The sequence below is a fragment of the Anolis sagrei genome, chromosome 1 (assembly GCF_037176765.1).
Source record: "Anolis sagrei isolate rAnoSag1 chromosome 1, rAnoSag1.mat, whole genome shotgun sequence".
NCBI lineage: Eukaryota > Metazoa > Chordata > Lepidosauria > Squamata > Dactyloidae > Anolis > Anolis sagrei.
In genome coordinates, this window is record NC_090021.1 from 251,622,018 (window position 1) to 251,641,062 (window position 19,045).

At 40.2% G+C, this 19,045-nt stretch overlaps 1 protein-coding gene across 3 annotated transcripts in view; it reads right to left on the reverse strand.

The window, feature by feature from the left end:
• DENND2B (DENN domain containing 2B) overlaps nucleotides 1-19,045 on the reverse strand; it is a 178,042-nt gene that overhangs the window by 75,572 nt on the left and 83,425 nt on the right. For 2 of the 3 annotated variants that reach the window (XM_060767217.2, XM_060767225.2), the window contains 2 exons: nucleotides 17,848-17,952; nucleotides 3,389-4,591 (listed from right to left, as the gene is read on the reverse strand). In XM_060767217.2, the coding sequence (XP_060623200.2) occupies nucleotides 3,389-4,591; nucleotides 17,848-17,927 (1,283 nt within the window). In that variant the 5' untranslated portion in view covers nucleotides 17,928-17,952. The remainder of the gene's footprint in view (nucleotides 1-3,388; nucleotides 4,592-17,847; nucleotides 17,953-19,045) is intronic. The other variant, XM_060767234.2, reaches the window with a different exon arrangement.

The window sequence follows — 19,045 nt, forward strand, 5'->3', positions numbered from 1 at the left end:
GAACACCTTTAAGATGAGCAAACAGGGCAAGAGAGCTCCATTCTGCTCTTCCTTCTTGTGACAATGCAGAAATGTTGTGTTGTAAACCAGCGGTTGCCAGATATGGGCCTCCAGATTTAGTCAGACTTCAACACCAAAAAGTCCTAACCACTGCCTATGCTGACAAGGACTGCTAGAAGATGAGGTCCAATAGCATCTGAAATAAAAGTGGTCACTTCTGTAGGCAATCAACATGCTTATGTCACACAGTCCACACCTCAAGTGCGCCACATACCTCAAACATACCTTACACAGTTGGCCCTACGTATTCATGGAATCTGCATCAACCATCCACCACTTGAATTTTTTTAATCCAAAAAAACAGACTGTGATTTTGCCATTTTGTATAAGTGATACCATTCTACTACGCCATTGAACATCTACAGTTTTGGGCATCCAGGGAACCAAACCTTAGCAGATACCAAGTGCACACTGGATGCCTCCAGACTACCAAAGCACAACACAGCATATAAGGTACATTTGAGTTTTGTCAGAACAGCTCTTTAGGAGCTCTCCCAGGTCCTGATTGTAATTTCTCCTTGTTACATGTTACCTATGTACCGCTGCTTGTTACTGCCCCGAGCTGCACTCAACACATCCACAGGCCTAAAAAGCACAAGAAGTAATATTATCTGTCACCCGCATTGTTGCTTCCCCAACACTGAGTGTCAGTGATGCAACTATCATAACATCTACTCCCACTCTATATGAAACAAGCTGAAGCTATTTTACTCAAAAGGACAAACAATGACTTCTACAAGATAGTCATTGCTTAACTGAACAGCTTCCAAACGGTGTATGCATTCTATGGTCAACAAGTAATTTTTTCAAATAAAATATCTTTCCTACTGATCTACTCATATTTGCATGTTTTCAAACTGTTAGGCTGACAGAAACTGGGGCTGACAGCAGAAGCTCACACCGCTCCCCGAATTCCAACCTGCGAACTTTCGGTCAACAAGCTCAACAGCTCAGCAATTTAACCCACTGTGCCACTGTGCCTCTCTAGGTTTATTACACTACCAAAATGCAGCTCAAAATTTCTTCTGTTGATGAGAATATGTCTAAGGGTCAAGGATATAAGCACTTAGGTACATCTAAGCTATCTGGCTATTATTTTCCTGTTTAAAAAAGTACAACACTTTATTACCAACAGCACCAGATACAAGTGATTCTCTGAAATGTCACTACCCACCAGAATATTTTATCCAATCACACTGTTCTGGCATTATGGCAGATATAAAAAGAAGACAGCACTCTGGGGTGTACTCACAATATTTCTTAGCAATCCCCAGGCTTTAAAACAATTGACAAGAATTGTACATCAGAACATATCTTAGATTCAATGGCCAAAATTCAAAGACCTGCAGGCAGAGTTCTACTTGCACAATAAGGTTCTCATTCATGTATACACAGCCTTTTGTGCACAACTCAAAAAACCATCCCTGAGGCTCCAATAACTTAAGTTGAATACATAGCATGCTGTTCTATGTTGAGATTTCCTTTCCTTAAAAAATAAACTCATGGTCCCAATCTAGCCCCGGATTATGAAGAGCATTGGTAATGGGGGGAAATCTTTTTCTTCTTCTTAGCAGCATCCTCTTTCCACAAATGTTAGGAGGGGTTATTTATTTATTTATTTATTTTGGACTATAGGGTGCTAAGAAAGAAGATGAGTGAATCTGCAAAAATAGGAGGCACTTTTATGCATGTTAAAGTGTCTTCCTCTCGCTCAACAATTTTAGTTCCATACCAGAATCTGGAATTTAAAAGCAGAGAATAGTAGAATTGCATATACATATTTCCCACTGGTTACATCAGTATCATTGTTAAAAATATTTTATTTCACATTTGTTACATTTTCATTTCTCCTTTCCACTAAAAAGGGGCACTAACCAACGATCATAAACACAAACTAAGGAACAAACTCACTAAAAGACAAGCCAAACAGCCAGCCTGATGGTAATATATTAGTATCAAAACAAATAAAAAGATTCAGAATGAAAATATACCTTTTCATGGTCTTCCCAGAAGAAATATAATTGGAAAATGATGTCTATGGGGAGTGCACCATACCATCTTGAAGCAACAGAAGAGTAATTGCCAGGAGAAAGTGAACACACACGGAATAATTCCACTTTGGATTTGTTGTTGGGACAGGTTCTGACTACCCAACTGATTTCCTTATCACAAACACAAATTCTAGCTTGCCTTGCCAGACTGGCCTGAGATATTTTTATATTGTCCACCTCAGATCCTGTTGGAAAAGATTTACTTCCAATGTGGCAAGGAAACTATGTATGCTCATGTAGATCCTCTAACCTTCCATCCCTGATTTAATTCTCAGTAGGTGACTGAGCTTGGAATTGGCTTATCAACTGCCAGAAAGACCCATTTCCTACATAACACCAAGGGTTATTTACTTCTGTTAGCCAATGATTTTGTGATCACACTTTATTTCCAGCAAAATGTCACATGCAATGTGTTTTGCATCCCTTCATCACTAAGGCCATAAGCATAAGCTGAATTGATTTTGCATATTAAGGTTCTTACAAATGTTACAAGTACATAAATAATCAAGAAATTATGCAAAACAATCTAACATGTATACTATTGTGTAGTTTTTACAATGTAGTTTTTCCAGATTGCAGCATTTGGGTTACCTTACTGCAGAATTTGTTGTTTGAGCCATTTTCAATATAGAGTGCATGCAGCCCATAAACATATATGTAAGAAGATTTGCAAGCCTTCAGTTCATGAAAAAAGACATGCGAGCTAATATCCATCAGCATATCTTGACAAAAATATGTCTGAACGCATTTTAATATCACTGACCAAAGGGCATGCAACATATGAAAGGTGGGACCTGCAGTTCAACAACACCTAAATGGCCTCTCCTTTAAATTAGAGCATTAAGTATACTATACAGCAACACAAACATTTTAGCAGGAAAGAGCAAGAGATAATTTTGGCTTGGGATTCAGCCAATGCCAAACAGTAGGTAAGCGGGCCTTACATAGTAACAACCATGACAAAAATTAAAAGCAGCCCAACACTTTGGACAATGTCACCTCAGTACAATAGAAAAGTAGTCAAAACTCTCAATTTCTCCAGAATACATCCTATAGTCTAATTTAGAGGCAACTCTTATCACACTTGTATCCTTTGAAGGCAGCAGCCTATACGCATCAGATCCTGATTAGCAGGACATGAAGCCTTGATTTTGAAGTAGAAAACATGTGGACTAATGAAGCTGACTTTCATTCTTATCTCGGATATATTGCCTTAAATGGAGAAGTCTCTTTGTTAAACAGAACCAAACCCACAATATTTAAGATTCCATCTTTACCTATTTTGGGATTTTCTGTGAAAGCGTGACTCTTTCTTCTGCCTGCGGGTGACAGGAGGAGCAGGAGTCGAGGGAAGAGGCGGAGGGACAGCAGCCAGAGGTGAAGGAGGTAGGCCGTTGCTTGGTTTATTTTTGTGATTCTTGTCAGCTTCATACTCAAAGGTGCGCTTGGGCTTGGGCACAGGGTTAACTGCTGTATTTGCCAGGCTCTCAGGAAGCAGCTTAGGTCCAACGTGTAGTGTTTTACTAGTTTTCTCAGTCTCAGTGGATGTCTCTGGATTACTCTCACAAGCAACAACACCCCCTGCTTTTCTATCAGTTACATTCTCACTTATGCAATCTGCAGCACCCAAAGTCACAGACTTTTTCCTTCCTCTGTCAACACTATAGCAGCTACTGGGCAATTGAGGGAGACCCCTTCCAGGCTGTTTTTTTAATGCCTGTTCAATCTTCTGTATTCTGTTCAACACAGCAGAGCTCTCTTTCCTGGCATTCCCCTTGAGGAACGTGTTGGTAGACTCACTCCTGCTTGGCCTCTTTTCAAACCTGTGGCAGGAATCTCTGTCCAGAAATTCCTCTTCCTCAGTTTCTGGATAGGAGCATTCAGAAAATGTCCTGCTCATCCTCTGGAACCCTTTGTATTCAAAGGTTTTCTCACTGGAGGGAGAAGGCAACATACTAGGGCAGCTCTCACTGCCTGACCTGTCCCCAGCATCTCTCTTGTCCAAGCATACACTCATTCTAGGCGAAGGCTCCTTGCGGCATTCCCATTCTGTTATCTTCTGCCTGATATCAAGTGCTTGGGAGTGGACGCTGACCCTGCTAGTGGAAAGGGTCCGCAGGCTTGCTGCAGTCCCTAAGGAGAGAGTGCTTCGGGTCAGTTGGCGACTGCCAACTACTTCGCCATCTTGAGTTTCCTTGGCCACTTCCTTTTGGTCTTCGGTCTGGAAAAGAGAGAGCCTTTTATCCAAGCAGCCAATGCTGACAGCTTTGAGGAGGTGACTTGGAGGTTCGGTGTCTGAAGGGGATGTAGAAGTGCTTCTCAAGGTAACCCCCCAGGTCGTCTCGTCCTTGAGGAGCGGCCTGGAATTGGATACTTTGGTGAAACTGCCAGAGCGACAAGAGTCCTCACTGTCACTCAGGGGATATGACGCTGAGCTTCTTGGCTGGTACAGAAGAGGTGGTGGAGAGACTGACTGGCACCTGAAAGTTAGAGGAGAAAAACCAGTCAGCCACCTGGCTACCTAACAATTATTTACCTAAAGGTTTTTTCTAAGACCAAACTTATGGCCTGGACAGTTTGTTACAGTGGCTTCTGAAACAGCACAAGTTTGGTGCTAGAATAAGGCCCCTTCTCTTTCCTTCTATTAAGTGAGCTGTGATATACAGAGCTCCTCAGATCTTTTGAAGATTAGTTCTGACCAACCATTTTCAACTCTCAGTGCAATTCTTGTATATCACAAATCCTTATAAAAACCCTGTAGGGTAGAGTAGAATTACCTCCAGAAACAAAATATGACGTACATTTACACGTTATGACAAACCATGGTTTTTATTAAATGCAGGTTGGAGCCTAAAACATAGATTGTCTTCTCCTTTTCTGATTCCATCCCTTTTGTCAGTTATTATTTAAAGATGAACACTTGAGAAACTAGTCATAAGCAAGCCATTGTTGTTGAATCAGAAGTCAAGAAAGCCATGTTTAAACCAAACAGTGTACATAAACCAACAATGGACCATGGTTTCATACTCTGGTTATGAATCACAGAACCACAGAGTTGGACAACTGGAAGAGACCATAAAGGATATCCAGTCCAATTTAAGCACTCCTGATAAATGAACATCCAGTCTCTGTTTAATAACCAGTAAAGAAGGAAACTCCACCGTACTCAGAAAGCAACATACTACTCTGCCAAGCAGCTCTTACCTTTAGGAAGCTTTTCCTAACGTTTAGGTGGAATCATGTCCTCTGGAGATTTTATGGTTGATTAACAAACAAATAGTTTGTAGAGGCAGATTCACACTTAACAAAAGCCAGATTTCAACAAATTGTATAATGGCTTGTCATGACGTGCAATATTAGACAGTAAGTTTCTGGTTGAGGCAAAGGTTGAACTTTGCACTTAGCTCATATGATAGATATTTTTGGATATTGCTACTGAATATCAACATTGAATCTCAGTAATTGAGGCATTTCTTTTCACAAATCTAGTTAAGTGAAACTAACTGACAACAAAATCTATTAAATAGAAACAGTTTTACAAATTGAAGGCATATTAAAAATTGGTGATGAGTGACTGTTAATGGATATCTCCTCCTGGGCTGTTGCCTTTTACAGTGAAATATGTTTTAAGGCTAACTTTCAATTGTTTCCAAATCATCCTTTCCTAATGAGGCAAGAGAATAAAAATCGTGTTAATATGAAAATATGTATGTATCCAATTGGACCCCCTGGTAGTGCAGTGGGTTAAACCACTGAGCTGCTGACCTTGCTGACCAAAAGGTTAGCAGTTTGATTTCAGGGAGCGGGATGAACTCCCACTATTAGCCCCAGCTTCTGCCAACCTAGCAGTTCAAAAACATGCAAATGTGAGTAGATTAATAGGTACTGCTGTGAGTTTTTCGGGCTGTGTGGCCATGTTCCAGAAGCATTCTCTCCTGACATTTCACCCACATCTATGGCAGGCATCCTCAGAGGTTGTGAGGTCTGTTGGAAACTAGGCAAGTGACGCTTATATATCTGTGGAATGTCCGGGGTAGGATAAAGCACTCTTGTTTGTTTGAAGCAACTGTGAATGTTGTAATTGGCCAGCAAAGGACAAAGGGATCCTCTCACCTCTGGAGGAGTCTACCGTATACCATGCAGCTGTGGACAAGTCTACATAGGGGTCACCAAGCCCAGCATCCAAACACGAATCAAGGAACATGAAAGGCAGAGAAGTCAGCCTTAGCAGAGCACCTGATGAACCAACTTGGACACAACATATTATTTGAGAACACAGAAGTGCTGGACCACTCTAACAACTACCATGTCAGACTACACAGAGAAGCCACTGAAATCCACAAGCAGAAAGGAGGAGAGCATGAATATGAATAAAATCTGGCTACCGGTATTTTAAAAAAGTCTAAAATCAGGACAGTAAATAAAGAACAGCACAAAAAACAACAACATGGAATTCCAAACAGGAAACAAGCCAGCCAACACCTCCCAGCAAAGGATTCCCCCAGGCAGGAAGCAGCCAGGCTTTGAAGCTGCCAGACTATTCAATGCTAATCAAGGTGGTCAATTGCAATATTCACACTTGCCTCAAACAGACAAGAGTTCTTTCTCCCACCCAGAACATTCAGAGACATATAAACCCCACTTGCCTAATTTTGAAAAGGCTTTACAACCTCTGAGGATGCCTGTCATACATGTAGGCTTTCCCCCCTTTTCTGTCTGTTCTGGCAATCGACATGCTCTGTAAAGGATTCTGGAGACAGCTGCTATGTGTACCTTAAAGCATAGTCCTATTACCCTCCAAATCAAGCTTTTGTTGACACTAAAAGTATGCTTCTCCAGATCTCCTTTAAAATCCTCCCAGTACAAAAGCTACTAAAAACTTCCAGATGGACATAGAACAAAGAAGAATAAAGGTAGCTGAGAGGACATTTTAAAAAGCAGCTTCTGTATTACAAACTCTGTTGACTGGGTTATGCCTGCATTCCCTTATGTATTTCTTCAGAGCAGAGTATTTTGTAGAAGCTCTTCCAGATGAAAAGTTGCCACAAGATGACACAGAAAAGTTGCCACAAGGTTGTGTAAACATAATCTATTTACACAACCTACATGCCTGCAAGCATGGCTGAGACTGTTTTCTTTATGTTGCAAATATTGGTCCTAATTTTCTGGTAAATTGCTATAACTCATTCAAGTGGCATTAAGGACTTTCAAACCAACACTGTATGTTTCTATCTAAATTCAGAATACTTAGCTTCTCTCAGTCACTAACACTGCTGCGTTGGGATTGCAACATGCTTCAACTAATAGCCTGGATGTGTTAAAACACGTCATGATGCCTGGAAAGAGAGGAAAATGAAGGAACTTTTACGCTAAATTGTTGTGGCAATCAGACGTAGGTACTGAATCATCTGATTATGAATCCAGATGACCTTTTCTGCAAACAGGAGAAAGAACAGCTCAGCTTTGCAAATAAGAACTTGGAAACAATGGTATACAATGACAAACACACATAAAAAAAGGCTTCCTGCATCCTTATTACTCTAGATCTATGTTTTTTATTATTAGATTTAATGGAGAAATCTCCACTTAATAATAGGTTTAGCTGTTAGCACAGGCACGAGCAAACTTTTAAACTTGGGGACCACATGGTGGGCTGGCGCAAGGTGGGTGGGCTGCACAGGGAGGGAGCAGGGGGAGGGCAGAGGGGTTGGTGCAGTGGGTTGGGTTTCACACATGGCAGCTTGCCTCGTCCACGGCTGTGCCCAGGAAGTTGTACTCATCAGCACCAGTCCCAGGCAGAGCCTCTTCCAGGCCTGCACCTTGGCCTCCACTGCCACAACACTCAGCTGCTCCTCGCCAGCACACTCCCCTTCTTCTGGGCCTCTGCCCCTGGTGACAAGGAAGGTAGCTCCTTCTTCTCTTCCTCCTCCTCCACCGCCGCCACTTGGCCATGTGGCTGCCTAGGGCTCCCCTTTCCTCCTGTTCCTATTGTTCTTTTTTCCGAGGGGGAACTTGCCCTTGAGGAAGTTGGTGGCAGCAGAGAAGGAGGGCCACAGTTGAAGGGAGATGTTGATAAGCTGGAATGTGTCCAAACGAGGGCAACTAAAATGATCTAGGGTCTGGAGAACAAGCCCTATGAGGAGCAACTTAAAGAGCCGGGCATGTTTAGCCTAAAGAAGAGAAGGCTGAGAGGAGACATGATACCCATGTATAAATATGTGAGAGGAAGTCATAGGGAGGAGGGAGTGAACTTGTTTTCTGCTGCCCTGGAGACTAGGACATGGAACAATAGCTTCAAACAACAAGAAAAGAGATTCCATCTGAACATGAGGAAGAACTTCCTGACTGTGAGAGCTGTTCAGCTGTAGGACTCTATGCCCCGGAGTGTGGTAAAGGCTCCTTCTTTGGAAGCTTTTAAACAGAGGCTGGATGGCGATCTGTCGGGGCTGCTTTGAATGCAATTTTCCTGCTTCTTGGCAGGGGGGTTGGACTGGATAGCCCATGAGGTCTCTTCCAACTCTATAATTCTATGGTTCTATGATTCTATGATTATAGGAGGTAGAAGAGGAGCCACCCTCCTCGTTGACAGGGGTGTAGGCCTGGAAGAAGGGGAATATGCTGGCTTCATGCATGACACTGAGGACTAGCTAGGTCTGTGGAGGTGGAGGCCAAGGTGCAGGCCAAGAAGAGGCTGTACCTGGGGCTCGGGCTGCAGCCGCTTGTGACTTCCCTGACCGCCTCTCAGCTTGAAAGCAAGAGCCAATTTTTTTGTAAACACCTGAAAAATAAACTAAGAAAAATATATTATTATTATTTTAAAGCTTTCAAGAATTGTGTGGGATTCCAATTTGTATGGATGAATACAGAGTGTTGAGGGGGAGGATGAAGGGAATGTACTGAAAATACAGTTTCTTCGAATGCCAAGAATGTACAGCAGGGAGATGTGTCCTACTCTGTTCACCAGCTGCATAAAGACAAAGAGAAAGGCTATTTATGTGTTCCTTTGTTGTTGTTTGTGCCTTCAAGTCATTTCCCTCTTATAGCAACAGTAAAATTTGTTCAGAGGGGGGCTGCATCTGCCTTCCCCTGAGTGTGACTTGCCCAAGTGGGTTTCCATGGTTGAGCAGAAAATGGAACCCTGGTCACCAAAGTCATACTCCAATGTTCAAACAATGTTCAAACCATGCTGGCTCTTACATAGGAAATCGTGAACTTTTTGTCTTTTTTAAAAAGTACCTCAACAGTGCTAGTGAATCTGAGGGTGCTTTTCTGTGGAACTATCATGATAAAATGGAAAGCAAATTTCAGAATATTTTTAAACTTTTTTCTCAGCTGGATAGAGCAAAAATGACCATAAAAACTTATTTGAATACTGTTTCTGCATTATGTATTCAAACTAGACCAAGTTGGGCAGCTTGAGGTGATTCCATTCATTACTCCTGTTGATGTGGCTGGGAATGTTGTATCAAATGATGAAGATAAACAGCTATTTCCAGCACACACACCCCCCCCCCCCATCTTCTTCTCAAAATAACAGCTGCTTCTCCAGGTTCCTTCATACTTATGAATCAAGTCTACATAGACCAGGTTCTGAAAGAAACCAGCCACAGAAAATAATGAATTATGCAATTACTATTTCCTGTGGTTGCCTTCTCATGTTTCCCTCGTTGCAGAACACGGCCAGACTCCGCTCACAAATCTGTTTTTCTTTATGGAATTGGCTAAGAATCATAGTAAAGGGGGAGGGGGGGCTTGCGAGCATAGTTGAACAGGTTTATCTTTAGTCATCAAATCAAGTAAATGTCTTTGGAAGCCAAGTAAGTATTGGTCAGATAGCTATGACACAACACTGGCAAGACTGTGCACAGAACCTTATCAAACTATGAAAAAGAGTGTAGTGAAAAGTTATTGTTGAGTCTCTTTTTAACTACAAGTAATGACTTTTGTCACCACATGAGCCTAACAATAAAAGAGGTAAACCTCCATATGATACGTATTATCTACAGATCTTATGTGTAGAATACTATATTACATGTTTGAAGTAGAATGACATTTGGGTTCCTGGACTATAGAACCTGTCTGGTTTCTATTTTGTGTTCACACGTAACCAGTAACGGGTATAAATAAGCCCTCACAAGGAATACATTTTCCTTGACCACAGCCTCATCCAGAAGGCACAAATTGAAAACTTCAAATACTGGGACTATCAAACAAATATTTCCCAAAACTCCAGGTATTGCAAAATTAGTCTGACATCTACTGAAACATACAAAATCTAAATCAAATCTGGAAAAATAGCAAGCATATCCCAAGAATCTCTAATGAAGATCAGAGAAGCACATGCTCAATGTTTCTTGCTAAGGTGAGCATTCTGTGAAGTGTGTGTGTTTGTGAGAGAGAGAGAGAGAGAGAGAGAGAGGGAGAGAGGGAGAGGGAGAGAGGGAGAAAATGAAATCTGTTTTGGTGGGTTGCTGCTGCTGTTATGTCATTACTAAGAACAAAATGACTGGTAGAGAAGTCTCAGCAAGATACAAGTAAAATACATGTTTTTATGTCTTCCATAGTAATTTTGCAATCCACATGAGCAATGGTTTTGCTCTGCTTTCCTGAATTTGCACACTAATTTCTGACCTTCATATTTGAAGTGCTTCTGCTTGTAAGATAATGTGCTACCTTACTGTTGATATAGCTACAAGGGAAGTCTAAAGCCACACCTGGATAATAGGTTTATGAATCCAATCTGTTCTGGAAAATAAACGAAGCAGGATATTCTCAACCTTTTTATTTTCTCTAAAGGATCCCATTCAGATTTGAATGGATTTTGCTACTTTAAAGAAAAAGGGACAGTATATAGTACTGATGGGCTGAGGCTTTGGGATATCATCACTAAGCACATGCTCCGCGTCGCCCCAGAAAAACAGGATTTTTTTTTACTTTAAAAGTTTCTACTTCATTTTCACCATTTCATAACATAAAAGAAAAGGAGATAAAGAAAAATGTATGTTGGTTACATAGCTTTGTTAGTAAATTAAATCTACACAGCAGCCTATTGCATCACCAGAGGTGTGGAGGGTGGGTAATATTATACATTTACTCTAGCACATAAAAAATTTCATCTACAATATCTTCTATTCCAAAAACAAGTAGATTCTTATCACCTGGTGTTCGCATTAGTCTTCTATCTTCTTGTATTATCCCATCTTTTTTATCTTAACCAGGTTTTTTAAATATATTGTTGTTTAATATATACAAATAGAATTTGTATAAACTTACCAACAATGAGTTTAAACATACAAAAAAAGTAGACCAAAAGCACAGAACAAAGAGGAAACCAGGTAAAATGCTAGCATTTGTGATGATGTGTGTCTATATAGCTTGATACCATTTAAGCTGCCATGGTTCAATACTATGGAACCATGGGAGCTGTAATTTGAAAAGACCTTTAGCTTCTCTACAAAGAATGCTGGTGCCCCACTAAACTACAAATCCCAAGATTCCATAGCATTGAGCCACAGCAATTAAAGTCATATCAAACTGAATTCATTCTACAATGCAAAACCAGCCAAAGACAGGTATATGTGGCATTTGAAGGCAGTGATAAGTCAGGCAAAAATGCCTTTTTGTAAGTGTGATCCCTTGTACACATTCTTAGCCAAAGATTAATTATAGAGGACTTAGAACAGCTGACATGGCATAGAGACAAATGGTCCAGTTGACAGATAAACTACTTTCAACCCATCTTTTAAAAATATTCTACTTTCTCTGACTGAACAGCTGGTTTTTGATTATCAAAATCTTTGCTAAAATAATAAACCTCTTTGCCACTCATCCCAAAATAAACCCAACCATGTTTTCTTTTCCTATTAATTTTTGGTCACAATGTCTGGCTAATAACTTTACAGTTTCTTGGTATTTCAGGCACAAGTCTGATTAGTGGGGTGATGAAGTAGGGATAGAGAGCAACAACATATACTCATGACCCCAGGATCATTTTTTTGGTTTTTGAGGCAGAGACTTTGTATGTCCATTGCCAGAATGTTTCATTTTTGTTGTTCTACTTGTTAAGGAAATGAACATACATCCAGTACACCATTTGTGCAGAATGATACAATTATATGAAACCATTGGCAAAACATGGAGTTTCTTGATCAGTCAGCATACTGTTGGAGATTTTAACAGAACCAGTAAAGCCCTGACCACCTGAAAAAACACTGAGTTTTATTTTGATCTAAATGAAGATAATAATTTCTTTTCCTCTTGTCTGACCTTTCTATTTATTTACTGAAGCTGAAACAATGGCAATGCCTCCAAAAGTGTATTAATGCCACATCAGTAAAAAGAATTTTGTGATAGCTCAAATCAAGCCAAACAAATAGAGAACTGGTCTGAAATGTGAGATATTGTAGCAATCCATCTAGTTATTATTTTCTGATTAGGAACATATGTTTAGAATAGACTCATGTCCATAGCTAAACACTACTTTTTCCCTAATACTATTAATCAGGTGCTCATCTTGTGAAGGTTGCTATTCATGATGAGCAAAGCAGAGAAAAAAGGGCACAGGAGAGAGAGAAAACACAAGGGATTGTCAAGCCTTAAACTAGTATACAGAAAGTATGCCTCACCTAACAGAATAGGTGTTCCTATGCACTCACAAAAAATTGGGTACCTGAGGCATAAATAACATAATGAATATAAATGGATTCCTACACCATGAGAAAGTAGAGCAGTCCAACATGTTCAAGCAAAAGTTTTATTCAAAAACTAACAATGTACACAATGGCAAATGAAACAACCAGGTCAGGTAATGCTTATGTAAGTAAACAGGAACACTTTTAGTCTTCTAGAAACCACTTGAATAATTCTTCCAAAGTGTATCTGAGGACAACATTTCTTTTACTATCCTCCATTTTCCTTAAGGTTTCCCACTTATAGACATAATTTTGTAACATGCTAGGAGAAGCTGATGAGCTAGGTTCATCTGCTTTCCCATGTTCTCTTCTTTACTATTCACCCAAGGTCAGGGCAATTTCACAGAGGACTAAAATCCGCACCGAAGCAGGTTTAAACAGCCTGCTTTGGCAAACTTTTCAGTACCCACATACCCACCCAAATTCAGGGCTTTCCCAGGAGGTGGCTACATGCCATCCCGATTGAAATTGGGATAGTATGAAGCCACTCCGAAGCCCACTGCTTCCCCCTAAAATTTAAATAAAAGATACCTCGCCGTCATAAAGATTTTCCTTGTGTCCTCTCGGTGTGAGGAAATTATGTTTGAGGAGTGTCATTTTGTGTGTCATTTTCTCGAGCATCATTTCATCTGTCTGTATTCAAGCGCATCATTTCCTTGAATCGGGAGGATGCTAGGAGAACCTTTTTGGCAGCAAGGTACCTTTTAATTAATTTTTTGGGCTAAATTTGGGGCTTGGGGAGAGAAATTGGGTGCCATCCAGCACCTCCAGGCTTTTCAAAGCCCAAAGAAGCAAAATGGCAGTGGAGACACACCCCCAGGTAGTTCCAGGATTACCTGGAAGTAAATCTCCACATGCCCAATACCCCGTTAGACCCAGACTTTTCAGGAAGACCCAAATCTAATGGGGTATCTAATTAATCCAGAACAAACTGAGAAAACCCTGGTTTGTTTTGAATTAATTTGTTTTTACTAGAGGCGTCATTTGGACAGCTCAGATAAAAAAAAATATTTATTTACTGTATTTGTATACCGCCTTTCTCTGCCCACAGGCGACTCAAGGTGGTTCACAGTGTTGACAATAATTCAAAGCAATTCAACAATTCAAAACTGAGACAGGTTCTGGGTTTTGGGCTTGTCTGGATGAACCCTCAATAACAGATTACTTAGCTTGTTGTAGACAGAAACACACAGGTATAGTAACATCAACCACAGTAGAATCCCGCTTTTCCCAGTTCAAGCCTTTATTGCATCCCACCTCACTGAAAATGATGAGGGCATATATAATAAGGCATGCGAGGACTAGGGCAGAATTTGGGCCTTTTGTTCTGGGGATACACTATTTTTAAAATGTTTTGATCTCAAACAGTGTAGGATTTTGACCACCATTTTAATTGTGCTTGGAAAGGGACTGGTGCCCAGTGCAGCTGTTTGGGTATGATATACTTTTGTCTTCGATCCCATTCTGCAGAGTCCTGAGCTATGTTCTGTTTTCCACAATTTCTATAAAGCTATTGTCTCCACAGTCATTTCCTGCATTATGCAGCTCCTGACAGAGTCTGAAAGAAAAGATGCAACCCTAACCAGATCAAAGATATCTCTGAACAGGATCTGAGTATTAATGGACACCAGTGTCCCTTTTTTAAACAGGTCAAAGGCAAGAAAAACAAATTCTTTAAAAGGACATCAGGCTGTCTGCCATCAACACTGAGTCTGTTTTGTTGTGTTATTCCAAACATGAGCTCATTTTATTTAAAAGCCAAAACTAAATTGTTTAGAAAGGAAGAAATATGAAAACTGTTGGCTGTTTCTATTTTAGGGGGCTTTCTAAAGGAGCTTCAAACTATTCTACAACTGCTTATGTAGGACTTTATTGGAGAATCTGCTATTCCACTTAATTGTGTTATCCTTGATAGTGGATAAATACCATGTTGTCTACCTTGATATTGCATTTCTCTTTATTAGCGCAATTACACAGATTCACCAATTTGTGGTCCTGCAACCAAACTTTCGCACATCTTCATAACCCCACCTTCCCCTACTACTACTTTTTATTCTTCTTGAATTTTAATTTTAGCATACTTGCATGATCACGGCATTTAAAAACAAACAAAAAGCAAATACAAGTATAAAATATAAATTAATAGGGAACCAGGCAGTTTGGGAATAGCAGGGGGGAAGAGGGAGAGAGGAGGGGAATCCTGTCCTCTGATGTCACTTCACTACCTGCATCTATTACCGGCATGCTAGTATAGAAGCTGAGGGGACCCATCCCATCAAGGGAAGTGATGGGAATGTTCAGAGACTGGGAGCTATTGACATGTTTTACCAATTAATAGCTAGAGATGGGAGAATAACAGGAGGAGGCAGAACAACAGCAGAATACATGTGGCATTGTGTGATAGAGACTATCACCAAAGGTAACAGTCCAGCTGTAATGCTGGTTTGCCTGTCTTGTGTGATGAGGCTAAGTGCACATTACATAATGGACTCTGCATTATCACACTATATCTAACAGAGTAAGCAAAGGGTATGCAGTCCATTTGAAATGCCTTTGTCTGCCTCCTGCAGAATTCTGGAGCTTGTAGTTTAGTGAGGTCTAGGATCTTTCTAGCTGAGCATTTAAAGCTCCAGAATTCTTCAGGAGGCAGCAACAGAATTTCAGATGGCATGCATACTCTTTGCCTGCTCTTTCATTTCTAGTGTGATAAACCGTGAGATGGGAAACCAGCTTATTTTACTATAGACTTTTTCTTAGACTTCTAGCTGTAGGGAGCTCTGTTGATTCATCTTCATCTTTATACACGTCCTTCTTAGGCTGGATCTACATTTAGTGGTATGATGAATGAGTGAAAAAAGCATGGCCACCTTCAAGTACTGAAGGGAACCAAGATACTTTCTCAATCAAACCAGATACAGGCAGCTCCTGGGTTACAAACATCTGACTTACATAGTTAAGAATGGGGGTGAGATAACAGGAAGTGAAAGAAATCCCTCCCCGTCTCAAAAGGGAAATTCACTCCTGGAAGAGTCATCATGGGGGAAAGGTGTCTCACCTGAAGCTTGATCACCAATCCTTGTTTCCACAACAGCCTCTTTTTTTTCAAAATCCAATTATCACAGGGACAGAAAAGTAAGGTGAAATCTTCTCAACAGAGACACAGGACCTCTCCAGGCAGGCCCAAAAATGTTGGGCCTCTCGTGCTTTTATCGGAGGCATCCAAACAAATTAATTCAGGACAAAGCAGGCAAACCCTGGGGTAACTGGGAACCAGAAAACTGCTTATAAATGAGAAGGTGGAACATATTATTTTAATATGTTATCTGGGCCTATATGTTATAGTTTCACTTACTGCTTCCTCTCTCTGTTCTTTTTAATTAAAGCATGAAGTTCTGTGATCCCCCCAGTCTATTATCATTGCTTTTTTTGTGCTAAAGGCAAAGAATTTCAGCAAATGTCTTTTATATGATATGACATTTACTGAACTCCTAAAACTTTAATATTAATATTATATTTCATGTTTTTAGAAACATTTCCAGTTTTACCAGAATCCCATAGCAGTTATTTATTATGATTAACTAGGAGCTAAGTTTTTCAGTCAATGAAACACAGATAAGAATGGGTCTAGGGCAGTGGTTTTCAACCTGTGGGTCCTCAGGTGCTTTGGCCTACAACTCCCAGAAATCCCAGCCAGTTTACCAGCTGTTAGGATTTCTGGGAGGTGAGGAACAAAACATCTGGGGAACCACAGGTTGAGAACCACAGGTCTAGGGAATAGTCTGGAAACATGAGCAGAAGTTTCCCTGCTGAACTAAGCAAATATCTGCCCACTCGCTAATCTGGGAGAGAAACCTCAAGGATCTGAGATAAGAAAAAAACACATATGCAAATAGTTACCGGTAATAACTTTTAAAAACATTACTAGAATAGAAGCTGCCACCGGATTATGCATTTTAGTGTTTAAACTCCATTCAAACTACTTCTTTTCACTGTGATGACTTATAGTTAGTTTTAAATTATATGTTAAAAGCCAAGTCTCAAATTCTGTTCTGCTCAATATTGGTATCAATGAAAGCTCCAAGAAAAAATGCTGCCACAAGACTTGAGCAGAGACAGTCAGAGGCCATAGTGACTTAATGGCCAAAGTAGCCAAAGATTTTGCCTGAGCAATGCCTCGGAAAACCTGAAGCTTTATTTTTATTGCAACTGAATGATTTTTATTGCTCTCTTAGTCACAGATCAGTTTGTTTCCTTTTCCCCATTCTCATTCTCTTTGCCCAGATAGGACAGAGAAGGAGTTCCCCTATATTTGTAACTGGGTAAGAGATGCCCATCATCACTTCTCTAAATAATGCCAATTATGCATCCCTTGATTTGCCCCCATTCCTTGTGACTGCCCATTCACTTGTCCTCTCCCTTCATAATCCTCAGAAGGAGACACCAAGGCAAACAAGGACTGTGGGGGCTTCATCTTCTTGTCACCACTTCAACAAGCTCATATGTAAAGGCAAGGGGGAAGCGAAGATCCAGAATCTTAGGTGAGAAATATCAATAACCTTCCTATTAGACTGCAGACCTCAGGAGATGCCCAAAGACTCCAATACTTAACACCAGCCCTGTCTTGATATTTCCTAGCACCAAATTCTGCTCAGCATACATTTTTTCTGCTCAAGGCTTCAGGAACACAAAGTTGCAGAGCATGCCAAAAATTGTATTCTGTTAAAAATGCTTTCTATAAGCATGTTATAAACATTAATAGTAGAATGTAGAAATAACACAGAACTTATGAAATCAAATCCAAATAATCAGAGCTGATAAATTTCACAAGCAAGCAAGATAAAAATATTAAGACTTATAATGTTAGATATCAATATAACATGCAAATATCTCAGTGACTTGGTTTATACTTCTCCTTAGTACATCCAGTGTTAATTTAGTCCTCACTTTTCAGTGTTCACTGGCCACAAACTGAATTCATTTCTGAGGAAGTAAAGTAATTTGTCACCAGACAAGGAAATAATGTGAGACATGTGTGCTGCACTTACCGATCAAGAGTATCCCGAGACACCTTACTTCCTCCAGCTCTCCTGGTGACACTGGCAGTTTTGTTGGCAGTCATGGTCATTTCTGCTTTCTCTGAATCTTGAAACCTGGAGGAGAGGGAATAAAATACAAAAACACTAATTGAATCGTTGGGCAATTATTACATTATTTATTCATGGTTTCACTTATATACTACACTCAAAGCATCTTACAAACATAAAAACAAAAACAAAGACACATAAAAACAGAGAACTAAAAAACTTAGTAAAAGTTACTACTACAGTGTGATTAAAGTTAATGTTACAATGTACAGTATTTACATCGTTTTAATTTACATTGTGTTATATTTATTGTTAGCTGCTTTGAGTCCCTATATCAGAAGAAAGGCATGTAATTAAAGTATCTGCAGTGTCAAAACCAACTAAAACAAATCCATTCAAAATAGAAGAAGATTTAACAAATCAATATAACAGAGACGAATAAATCGTATCAGTCAGTTCCTAAATGTCTGATGGAATAAAAACGTTTTCCAGCTGACAGAAGGGCAACAAGGCCAAAACCTTCTTAACCTCCCTAGAGAGGGGAGTCCAGAGACTGGGAACAGCCATCAACAAGCTCAAGTTGGCGGAAATGAGAGAAGGATCTCACCTAAAGATCTCAGAGATTGGTAGACTCAAATAGAAAGATAGAACCTTCCAAACATCTTGGGCACAAGCTATGTAGTGTTTTATGATGATAACAAGCACTTTGACTTGTGCCCAGAAATAGACCAGTAATCAGTGGAGCTGTTTTAATAGGGGAACTCTGTAACTGGCCCAGGTCAAAAATCTGGCTGAAGCTCTTTGGATCAATTGAAGTTTCTGAGTACTTTTCAAATTCAGTCCATTATGTTAATCAAAATTATCTGTAACATAATTATCTGAAACCTGAATGTCTAAGTTCAGGCCTAAACCCAGAAATTCATGCAGCCTGAATCATAAAAGGATTCAACCTGTGACAATATGGTGCCCTTTTATAAAAGGTTTGAGTTTCGCTACCTTGACAATGATGTTGGGGGAAATGCAAGGAAAAAGGAAGAGGGCATGATGGATGGATGTTATCCTTGAAGTGACCAGCTTGACCTGGAAGGAGCTGGGGGTGATGAAGTCCAACAGAGAGCTCTGGCATAGGCTAGTCCAGGAGGTCACAAAGCGTCAGAAG